This window comes from Mycteria americana, chromosome 1 (genome assembly GCF_035582795.1).
Source record: "Mycteria americana isolate JAX WOST 10 ecotype Jacksonville Zoo and Gardens chromosome 1, USCA_MyAme_1.0, whole genome shotgun sequence".
NCBI lineage: Eukaryota > Metazoa > Chordata > Aves > Ciconiiformes > Ciconiidae > Mycteria > Mycteria americana.
In genome coordinates, this window is record NC_134365.1 from 207,874,365 (window position 1) to 207,886,671 (window position 12,307).

Consider the following 12,307-nt stretch of genomic DNA (forward strand, 5'->3'; position numbering starts at 1 on the left):
AGTTCTGGTTGAATTTTAAAAAATGCAATATGTCAATAGAACCCTCCAATATTTTACAGTTTGGTTCAAAATAGGTCTATTCTGAAGTACAAATCTATTCATACTGTTTGCTTTTTGAAATTTTTATATTCAGCAAAAGTCTACCTAATATAAAAAAAAATGTCATTTTTAGATCTGAATTGAAAATGTCAGTTTCAATTTTAATGGCTTGTAAATGAAAATTAGGTGGGGAAATACCCTAAGAAAACCTGTTTTGCTGTAATTGTGGTTGCCACAACAACAAAATGAATAAATTGAAATGAATAAAAGGCAACAACACTCGAATGTCAATAAATTTAACAGGGCATACTTTGAAGTGTTCTCACTGGAAAATTTATGATACCATAGCAATATCAGGGAAAGCATCCAAATGATATGAGAAAATCTGACAGCAAACAGAAACGAATGAATCACAGAATCATACAATGGTTTGGGTTGGAAGGGACCTTTAATGGCCATCTAGTCCACCCCCCCTGCCATGGGCAGGGACATCTTTCCACTAGATCAGGTTGCTCAAAGCCCCGTCCAACCTGTCCTTGAACGCTTCTAGGGGTGGGGCATGAAGGTTATGGACAGAATAATACGAAGAAAATAGCAAAAGTTTCCAGTGAAAGTTCATAGAAATCATGTGAAGCCAATGTAAATCAAAGCCCAATAAATGTCCTAAAGATAAAGAACCCAAAATGTTTTCCTTAAATAATGACAATTCAGCATACCAATACCGTTACCATTAAGGAACTGAGTATATTTGGCAGGTCATAAAAATGAAATTAGGAAGGACAGCAGAAAATCTGGACAACATTTAACTGCTAACATTTAGATAAATATGCAAGTAGTAAACATATATATTTCTGGTGAATTTACAGGTATTTACAGTCACATGGTCTTGTTAATGTAGAATTTTAGCGGATAAATCATCATCATCATCAAGACGGTCTTGTGGAAACTACATGGTGCTGCTTTCCTTTCAGGACCTCCCCCCCTATTCTATTCCTGCCATCTGTGGCTCTTTCCGTCTCCTAGTCCTGAAGCAGTAGTAAGGAGGCAAGTCACTGTAAGGAAACAAGCCTTTGGAGCACATTTCTGTAAAGATGCAGGCCATGAATGCTGCGTGCATTTGCGGAAGTGGAAATGAGAAAGCAAAACAGTGGCAATAAACAGACATGACAACTAGCTGACTAATCATGAAAACATCAGGGGAAAACCAAAATGAGCATGGAGATGAACAGTACTGGAGATGAACTTCTGCCTCTTCTGAGAAAAGGAAGGCTTGGGAGAAGGGAGAAATATTGTAGCATGAAAAACAGAAACTCGGTAGCCAGAGAAGCACTTCAAATTATTTGTTTTAATGTCATGTCATAACAGACCTGGATAGCGCCTTTTGAGAGCATTCTTTTAACATTGGTACCACTGGTAGGTTTTATGAAGACATCTTCAATTCTTGCTACTTGCTGGTCAAACAGTTCTTTCCCCTGCAATATCAACAGTGTGAGACACTGCTGTTCAAGAAATATTCCTATACATAGCAAGTATACTTTGATGTCTATCATTCAGATTAACCTCCTGAATGTATATAGAGGTGCCTACATGACATCTAAGTTTTAAAATGTTAGCTATTATCACGATGCCATAATTCTTTTTTAAAAAGGAAAAAAATAAAGATTTTCTCCTACTTCTTAAAGGACTAAAAGGCAGACTCCTAAAGCAGTCTATCAGCCAGTATTTTGCCAAGAATAATGTAGAAAGTACACACCACATTGAATAAGGTTTGTGTGAAGCCACTGCTTCTATAAAGTTGCCCTGTATGATTTCTGATGTTAGCTTTCAGAACACTGAAATAATTTCAAAAAGTTATGTTTTTCTCCCCAATAAGCTGTCCTTTTCAGTCTGAAAATATTTTGAAAGTAAAATAACAAAAGCAACTATTTTGTGCTGATCAGAGTTTTTGAAAAAAGATTTCTTTTCTGAAAAGCATGTTACACTTACAATGCACAAACAAACACGTAACAGAGCACATTTCTCTATGAATCAAAAATACAGTGATTCTACTCAAAGTCACGAGGACTACTCCTACGCTAATCTGTTCTTTGTATCTTTCAACACAAGTTTCTTTTCTGAGACTGCTATATAATGCAAATTGTATTAAGGGTTGGGGTTTTTTTCCAATTAGTATTTGTCTTATTGAGCTGAATGGGTTCTGCCGCAACGCCAGCATTTTACACAGAATGCCAGGCAGCAATTAGCTGGTGACAGCTTCTTGGTCAGAACTAACTTAGGCTGGATTGTAACTTGCCGTGTGCAGGTTGGCCACCCAGCCCCTGTAAACCAGGCCCATTTTAAATGTCCTCTCATTCACCCTGACAAAGTAATTAAAGGAAAATATTACAGGCAAAGAATGCCCCATTTCCCAAACATTTTGTAGGAAAAAGCGCTGTGCTTTCTCCAGTGTAGAGGATATTTTGAGGTCCCTGAATGTAATGTGAAGTGCTTTACAATGCATTGGTTTCTTTGCTCCTGGAAAATGGATGTTGTATTAGGATAGAAATTGGGCCAGAGCTTAATCCTGAAAATTACAATGAATGTCTGAAGGGGATGGTGAAACCCAGACAAAAGGAAGACTATACTGTAGTCACCGCAAATAAGTGAAGCTTGTCTTGCTCTCTGCTCTCCAAAACAGGGACCTACCCAACCTGCTTGTAGCCTGTGCCCAGTCCAGAGTTGCACTTCCCGGGATGGTGAAGCGTGGGACAGGGCACCTGCACAAGAGATGGGGGGAAAGGCATGAGAAGGCAAGGAGAAAGCAAAGCGGTGGGGAGAGGCCGGAAAGCGCAGGCCTGAGACGCGGGGAGACGGACGCGATGGGAGAGGGATGCGGGCACGGCGAGCGATGGGAGGGACGGGCCGGGACACGCGGAGCGGAGGAGGAGCCGGTGGAAAAGCTGCTGGGGTGGCCGCAGTGCCCGGGACCGGCTGCCCCGCGGAGGCAGAGCGGAGCGGCGGCGGGGCAGCCCGCGGCGGCAGGCGGAGAGCGGGGGGGCGGGGAGGGGCGAGTCCGTGCCCCGCGGCGGCAGCGCAGCCCGCCGGTAAGGGCGCGGGCTGGCGGCGGGGAGGGGCGGGCGAGGGGGCGTGGAGCCGGCGGCCAGCCCGCCCGGGCCGAGCGCGGACGGCGGGAAGCAGTCGAGGGAAAAGCGGAGCCGGGGGGCAGCGAGCAGCAGCCCGCCCGCCGCCGGAGCCTGGGGGGGCCCCCGCTTTCCCTCCCGCCGCTCCTCCCGCCTCCCGCACACGCTCCGGTCGTTTCTCCCCTCTAGGCTGCACCTCCCCCGGCGCCGTTTCACGCCCCTCCCGGCGGCGGGGTCGGGGCTGAGCCGCCCCCCGAAGGCAGCGCCATGTGAGCGGCACCCACCCCGCCGCCTCAGCGGGCACGTCCAGGATGTGAGGAACCGCCCGGCCGCTCCCCGGGCCGGAGACCCACCGGCGTCCAGCCCTGCCCCGGGCCACCATGACCGAGGTGAAGGCCAAGGAGCCCAGCGCACCTCCGCCTGCCAGAGACGGGGCGGTCCTGCTGCAGGGCCAGCCCGGCCGAGACCCCTTCCGCAGGGAAGTGGAGGCCATCGACATCTCCCTGGACCGGCTGCTCTACCCCAAGAGCAGCGACGAGGAGGAGGACGAGGAGGAGGAGGAGGAAGAGGAGGAGGAAGAAGAGCCGCGGCAGCAGCAGCAGCCGGGGGAGGAAGAGGACCGGGACTCCCTCTCATACCGGCCGGGCAGCGGCTCCCTCTCGGACAAGGACTCCCTGGACACCGTCCTGGACACCTTCCTGGCGCCCGCGGCTCATGCCGGCTCCGCCGTGGCCGCGGCGCCCTGGTCCTTCTTCGGGGCGGAGGCCGCGGAGGCGCCCGGCGCCCCGATGAGCCGCGGCCCCTCGCAGAAGGCGGGCGAAGCCGCCCCGGGGGCGCCCGGCCCCTCGCAGCCCCCGCCGCGGCCCGCCCCGCTCTGGCCGGCCGGCGACGCCCTGACCGCCGCCGCTAAACCGCGGCCGGCGGGGGCGGGCGGCGGCGCGGAGGGTCCCGCCGCGGCCCCCAAGGGCGAGGCCGCCGGGCTGGCGGCGCTGGCCGGCGGGGAGCGCGGCTTCGCCGGCGGCGGGGCCCGGCCGGAGGCGGGGGCGGCGGGGCAGGAGTACCTGCACGTGCCGCTGCTGCCGCTCAACTCTGCCTACCTGGCCTCGCGCACGCGGCAGCTGCTGGACGTGGCGCAGTACGAGGGCGGCGGCGGCGCCGCGGGGCCGCGCTCCTCGCCCCCCGCCCCGGAGCCGGCGGGCTACGTCTACCCGCCGGCGGACGCCAAGGAGGGGCACTTCGCCTACGGCGACTTCCAGCCCGCGCTGAGGATCAAGGAGGAGGGTCTCGGCCTCCCCACCCCTTACCCGGGCGGCAGGGCCACCCCCGCGGCGGGCTGCGCCGACTACCCGCAGCCCGCGCGGGCCGGGCAGGAGCCCTCGCTGGAGTGCGTCCTCTACAAGACGGAGCCCACCCTCCTGGCCGGGGCATACGGGCCGGCGGCGGCGCCGGACAGCCTGCCCTCCACCTCGGCCGCGCCGCCGGGCCTCTACCCGCCCTTGGGTCTCAACGGGCACCAGCCCCTGGGCTTCCCGGCGGCGGTGCTGAAGGAGGGCTTGCCCCAGCTGTGCCCGCCTTACCTCGGCTACGTTCGGTAAGGGAGGGCGGCGGAAGGCGGCGGGCCCTTTCGCGCGGGTGCCCGCGCTGAGGGGACGGGCCGAGGGGTCGCGCCGCGCCCGGGAGAGCTCCGCGCTTTCTGCTCGGGAAGGGCGGCTCTGCCGCGGGTGAGGGGTTGGGTGGCACTCCGAGGGGCTCTTGGAAGGTGCCGAGAGAAAGCCGGGCGAAGTTTGACTCGGCGAAGCCCCGTTTGAGGCGGTAACTGCAGCCGCCGTTCCATTTTCGGTGTTGTCTGTGCGCGCCTGGGTGTCGCAGGTGTGTGTGAGACCAGCACAGCGGTAACGTGGCAGCTGGCACCTCTCGGGTCGTTTTGGCACCGTGACGCTCGGGGAGAAGTTACGTTTTTACCGCTGCGGCGGTCCAGTGCCACCTGATGTCCGAGCAAGTGACCGGCTCCGGGGGGGGGGGGGGAGCAGAGTGTTCTCCAGGCTCTCCTCAGTGACGGCGAGACAATATTCATAAATACCTAAACGTTCTCCAAAATATTATCCCCGATTTGGAAAAAAACCCAAAATCAGTTAATTTCACACAAAAAAGGAAACTGAAACACTTGTTTATTGATTTGTTAGAATGAAATGGCTTACTGTGATGCCAAGATATTGTGCATTACCTAGAAATGTATGCAAAAAGATGTATATACAATGCTACAGTTTCAACGGAAATCCTTGATTTTTGTAAACATAATGATTGAGTAGGTTAGTCTGTTTCTTTTCTTGGAGAGAAATTTGGAAGAACTTTCCAATTCCCTCAATGTACTCATCATAGTTAGTTATTGATGAGAATGCTGTACCTGAATGGGAAGCGACAAATATTAAAGATTTTTCTAGCTGAGATGAAACTTCGTTATTTCCCATGTGAAAGGGGCTTTTGAAATTCAATTGACTTCTATTGGATTCTGTCTCTGTACCATTCTACGTACAAGGAAAAAGAGTATCAGTCAGCATGACTTTACTCACAAAAGTTCTTGATCTGAGGAAGATGAACAGAATTCATCTGTTTTAACAGTTTTAAGAGTTTTAACAGAGTTCCTAGATTGTACCTTTTTTAGCTAAAACAGATTAAAATACTACTATGCTTTTTGCCTGCTACTTTTCTGTTTAATGACTAGGCAGACTTTACAAATGTGCCTTTTACCCTAGTAGAGACAAACCCATAAGCGGAAAGGCAGTCATACTTTATTTTTTTCTTACCCTTCTGTAGCTTAATTACGAATTTTAAAAAAAAGTTTTTAGCATAAACCCGATTAATACAGGTAAGTAGTTAATTGTTGCAAAACTGGATATTTCATTTTTCTTAATTCTTTTTTGTTTTGAAGGCCAGATACAGAAAGCAGCCAGAATTCTCAGTACGGTTTTGAATCGCTACCCCAGAAGATTTGTCTCATCTGCGGTGATGAGGCTTCTGGTTGCCACTATGGAGTACTTACCTGTGGAAGTTGTAAAGTCTTCTTTAAAAGGGCAATGGAAGGTACTATATGATGCCATTGTTACTAATTATCCGAGATACATCTTTTTAGGCACTGCTAAGGACATACCTTTTATTTATTGCTGATGTTTAAAAATGTTATCACTGTAGTAATGTTTTTTGCTTCGGCAACTCTCTTAAAACATTGCAGTGAATACTAACTAAATTCTTTCTTAATTGATTTTGCTAGTATTTTTTGTTTTACTTTCATTATTTGCTATTTATTATTTTCTGTTTATCAGTCTTTCTGAGTAGGGAGAGTTTCATGAAAATCTTGTGTATTACACAATTTGTTTTAAAAAGTGTAAATGCTATTCAAAGGAAGATTTTGTGGGTATGAACTAATGATAGACAGATAAGAATTTATTTTAGCTTCATTTTGTTTTCAAAGTCGTGGAATTTTTCTTGCTTGCAAGATGCAAAATTTGGCTTCCTGAGATTTATGGAAGTATTTCAAGTTTCTCTGAACTATTTCAAGTTATAATAATAATAAGTGGTTTTGACTTTTGTTCCAAATAGCCATTAAATTACAAAATCAGGCTGCAGGTTTAATAAATCAGTAGCAATGCCTATGTTTATTTTTTCTTTTTGGATTATGTTATATGCCTTGTCCATAAATACCCACTGAGATTTTAAATATGAATGCAAGAACAGATTGCTTTATATAGTTCAACGGATGAGGAGGTGAAACAAATCCTTCTACATTTTAAGTTTTGTCTCCTTTTCTGATTTTTATCTGATCCTGTCAGAACTAGGATATTCAAATTTCTGCTCCATATACTTAAAAAAAATGATTGTTACAATGTATAGGATTCCTTAAAATAAAAAATTGCATCAGGTATTTTCTTGTGATACATAGTTTATTCAACTTTATAGAGTTTATTGCTCTTCAGATGAAGAGGGAAATACTGGAAAAATAAAAGTTTAGCAAAATAATGTAGTTAGATTTTTTTGTTTCAGTGTGCTGTTACTTTCTACTTTAAGCGTATGCTCTTTAACATACTAGGTACTTGCAAAGTGATAACATTAGAGTAGATGAACTTTTGAGCTAGTGCCTCATTTTCTCTAATACATTTAATGGAATTCATGAGAAAGCCATCAGAAACATACATGTTACGTTGCAAGCAAAACACTTGTCTCTTAAGTCACTTAGAGGAATACATTTAAGTTTCACTTGCTGGTGACTGGTCTCTTGGTTTGGCTTCACATTTTTTGCTTTGGTTATTTTGGTAAATCAGCTATATACTTTTAAAAAAGACAGGGAGCTGAAGTTTTAAGAATGAGTGTAGTGTAATTTATGAGTGCCATATTTTGAAATAAGTTTTATTACTCACTTTTCACCTATACAGTAATATTGTCATTTTTTGTTTGAATTTGATTCCATCGCTTCTGAATTTCATCTCTTTCCTAAACTAGTTTCCAGTTGTGTTTGTGCAGTAGGTGAACTGCTCAAAAACATATCTTATTACTGTTTAGCATAAATATTTTAATGATAAATATTAAGAAGCCATATAAATTGGCAGTAGGAATATTTTAAGGTTGTTTTCACTGATTATTTAATCAAAGTCTGTATTTGCAGAATCTTACCAGATTAAGAATATAGACATACAGAGAAATAAGAGGTCAACACAATTACACAAACAAAATGCTTATATTTTACATAGCAACTTCAAACTTTCAATTTTTAAATTATTCCAAAGACTGAGAGTATGGTGAGGAAGTGTGTTTGGGTTTTTTAGTAGAATATTCAAAGAACGGACAACTGCCTCAGACTACCTGGCTATAATAAGAAAAAATACAGGTTATTGAGTCTTATGGGGCAGAATGACAGGCATGAGCAGTGTAGGCATGAGCAAGATGAACAAATACAGTTACCTGTTTTTGTGTAGAAAGTGCAAGTATACAGAGAGTTCCTTAAAGAGATGGACTTCTTATTTTAATGGAAGCGTAGGGTATAATGACTAGCATTGAAATAATCCCATTTATGGATAGATACTTGATTTCATTTAGACTTAAAGTACTTTTTTATTTCTTATTAGAGATAAAGGTGGCAAATTACTCTTCTTTAAGAAGAAACAGAATATTTTTATTGTATATACAATAAAAAATAGTGTTTAAAAATTCACAGTGGCAATTGTATAAAGTTGAGACATTTTTCTTATGTAAAATGGCCACCTGCCCATCATTTCTTTGAGTGGGAATGCCTTATTTACCTTTTTAAATTTTTAGTACTACTACAGATGTGGGTTTTTTTTTAAATAATAATTTATGCAAATAAGATGTTAAACTTTGTGAGTGCGAATTCATGATCGAAACTCTAGTTTTCATATACTTTCCATAAAGTACTGATCATTATGAGAAATTAAAACATGATTGGAAATAGATGGCTTTTGGTACTTCTTAGATTTTCTGTATTTTGAGATCTTTTTCATATGTTATGAGGTTTTCAAGTGTGTAGATAACAAGGTACATAGTATAGTGGTATTACATTTGTTGGAAAATGTCTACTTTCTCTTTTAATTATTTCTGTAATCTCAGATATGTTGGCTGTTTCAAATCTAATAGCCCATGTAATTTTTTTCACAGAAATTGTCCTATTCATACACACCATTTATTTTGCTCTCCCCTATTGTGTGGAAAATACTGTATTAGTTAAATGCTTCGTTTGGGATAAAATGGACCGTTATGTTATCCAGAAAACTCCATTTTTCATCTCTAATCTTTTTGAAATAAAACCAAAGCTTTTTTAAAATACTCAGACTGAACAATCATTTAAAACTGTATAGGTGAACCTAGAAATGTTTCTATTCTAAGTATGATTTAGTCATACATTTGAATATAACTAGCAGATACACATACAGCTTAACAGGGGGTCGGAACTGTATGAGGATCACTAACATGAAAGTGTAGATTTAGAATTAAAGTATTTTAGAATGGTTTTTTGGCAATGAATTCTTAAATATATATGATTTGGTAGATATTTTCTGTCTTTTGGGTTCTTGGCTCCCCATATGTGCCTATATGCATAAAGAAAAAGATGGTGTTAATACAATAAGCATATTTTACTATAAGCAGAATCCTGAAGTAGGTTAACCAAAAATGCAATTTTTTTTTAGAAACATTTATTTGCATTTAGAGGTTGTACATTTTTTGTTCATCCCTTACAAAGAACTGATTTACTAGTCTGTTGATTCACTTATTGTACAAACAAATTACAAGGCTTTTAAAAAATGCTTTAAAGATCCCCTTTGGGTATAATGAAAATAACAAAAGTTACTGTTGTTTATATTTGGTTAAGAAATTTGAAAAGACAAAATTGGATTCAGTGTGCTGATGGGGTAGTGCTACCCCTGTCAGTGAGCTGAGAGTGATGGGCAGTTTGGAGTTACCAATACAAAAAAATTCAGAAATAATATTTAAGATGCTTTCAAATGTGTAGAATTACTATAGGTGCAAAGTAATTTGCTGTTGATGATCAGGCATTTTTTAAGTGCTACCAATATATCTAGTTCATGGTAACAAAAATTAGGTATAATATTTCTAATGGGGTGTTAGGGAAATGAAGATGAAGAAATGAACTCTTACTTTTTTAGCACTAAATCATCAAATGGTCATTAATGATGTCTTATAAAGATACCTTCATGTAGAACTGTGCAGGGCAACCACGATCAAAATGCTTGTGTAACTCCATGGTAAAATTTCTGTCCTGAACAGGAACCCAGTGTGTAGAGTTTTGGGATTCTGGAGTTGCACTGTTGCTAACACTTGGTTTCTTGGTGGCCTGCATTCTTGCCTTTTTGTTGAAAGCATCTCCTTTATATTAGTTTTGCTAATAAAAAATTAAAATTACCTAAATCCTGAAAAAAATGTCACGTGCTGTGTTTCCTATACAAAGTCCCACTTCTAATTTTTGTTCTGTATTTATACAAAGCATTTGCTTTCCTTTGCACTTTGTTTATACTGTTGACGTCTAATGAAAAGTAGTTGCCTCAATCTGAAGAGTTTGAGGCCAACATAAATATGATGGGTCAGAAACTAAATCTTGATTTGTTTAAATACCTGGGACCCTATTACAAAATTGATCTAATGATTATATAGCAGATTTGTCTAGTTTTGATATGTGCTTCAAGCTCAGAGTAACAGCGCCGTACAGATAATAGGGAACAAGCTCAACCATATGTAGTAGCTAACACTTAACTGACAAAGTGTGAACTTTTCTTCTCTCTGAGACCTGAATTTGGCAAACTCGGTCTGACAGAAAGTAGGGTTTCTACAAGTTTTTACAGTCTGTATATGGAGGAAAGTGGAGGAATTAAAGATGAGCTATGTCTACACAGTAAGAAGGTTGACCATGACTTCAGCCAAACTTTCTGATAAAGTTTATCTGACTTGGGTTATGTATAGGCAGTTTTGTGATGACAGCGTGATTCACTATGTAAGTAGTGAAATACTATGCATAAGGAAAATTGCTGGACTAAAAAGTTGTGCTTTTCCATAGCTTAAGAATGTAAAATGGCACAGCAAGCCGAATATTTAAAAAAATATCAACCACTAATAGAAAATCCTCTTTGAAAACAGAGTGAAATGCAGTACTATAGAGACCCTTTTGGCCATGAAATTGATGAAGCAGATGTAAAAAGTTCCTTGCTGTCCTAACTCTGCAGGGATTTCCAGTTTTTAATCCAACTTTCCAGGCTGGATCTTGGGATCAGAATTTGGTACAACGTGTACTGTAAACCCGATAGCGATGAAAGTTTCATGAAGTAGAAAACATACAAACATACAAAGCCTATGTACGGCAAGTTGAGAGATGAAAATACTTTTAACTTAATACAAATTTAATATTATTAAAGTTCTTTTATTTTGCACATGACCAAAATGTGTTAATGTACAGTAAGCTAAGGGTATTTCAAAATTCAAATGTACAAAGTTACTTCATTGAGGTTCCTAAAATTCAAGTGGGAAATGTCACTTTTGTGAGAACAAAGAATTTGCATCATGAAAAGGGAAAGAAGAAAATCTGTACCGATACATAATTGTATATCTTCATCATACTTCTGACTTCAAAAGTATTTGTTGTTCAGCCATTTGACAAACATTAATTTGATGAATTGATTGGTATGAGGCACAACAACTGAGTGAGCTAAGACTGCAGTCGTTCTGGTACTTTGGTTATTGTGCTAATGCTGGGCTTCCTACTGCTCTCGTTGTGACTTACTACTGGTTTCCTGATAGGCGTGGCTTAGAACATAATCAGCGGCAGAAATGTGAATTACTAAAATTTTTAGCTTAACTTTATGTAGTATTTTAGAAACAGTATCAAATATTACCTTAAACATCTTTCCAGGTGGAATAGAAACTCTTTCAGGTAGTGTAAAACTGCATGCTTTAAAGAGCACCAGCAACTGACTGCTCAGTGTTGCTAGATACTCCTCTGTTCTAACTTTAAATGTGCACAATGTGAGTAACCTGAGCTGCTCATCTTAAGTTCACTTCACAGTGAATGGAGAGAAACAGGAACTTCTAGGACGTAATTCACTGACTTATTTTAGATATCTACTTGGGATGAAAATAACAGTACTCTAACAGTAACTATTTCTCAGCCCTGATTATAAAGGAGTGTCAGGTGAGGATGTACACTGTCTGCATTTGGTGATATGAATCCCACCCATGTCACCAAGGTAGCTAATACATTTCTGTAGTATATAAGAGAAATATAATAAGTATATAAAATACTTATTTCATATTTTTAAAGTATTATATTAAAAAGTATTATATATAAAATAATACATATAAAATAATATATAGATAATACTTATTTTAAGTATTAAAATATTTACAAATTATATAAGTATATACAATGTAAGTTATTTATAGTCAAACTGTTATCTACTGAAAATAGATTTCAGTTGGATGGTGTCAATCTCCTTAAGCTGTGTATCTGTTCCACAGAACTGATGGTTTACTAGTAAGAGGTAGTTCTTTAGAAACTACTGAATGGAAAGACTTAACAAACTGTCATTTGTATGTTACAATCTGCCATTATGTGCAGTGATATATGGCTGCACTTC

General features: G+C 42.0%; 1 protein-coding gene and 1 long non-coding RNA gene across 2 annotated transcripts in view; one reads left to right on the forward strand and one right to left on the reverse strand.

Annotated features, from left to right (window-relative positions):
- Positions 1-1,446: 1,446 nt before the first annotated feature.
- Positions 1,447-4,085, reverse strand: LOC142404359 (uncharacterized). The gene is made up of 3 exons (XR_012773824.1): positions 3,797-4,085; positions 2,673-2,795; positions 1,447-1,511 (listed from the first exon to the last, which is right to left on the reverse strand). It is a non-coding gene; the product is annotated as an uncharacterized LOC142404359 (long non-coding RNA).
- Positions 3,185-12,307, forward strand: part of PGR (progesterone receptor) — a 38,061-nt gene continuing 28,938 nt past the window's right edge. Inside the window, exons 1-2 of the mRNA XM_075491054.1 lie at positions 3,185-4,749; positions 6,088-6,239. Coding sequence (XP_075347169.1) covers positions 3,539-4,749; positions 6,088-6,239 — 1,363 coding nt within the window. The 5' untranslated portion in view covers positions 3,185-3,538. The remainder of the gene's footprint in view (positions 4,750-6,087; positions 6,240-12,307) is intronic.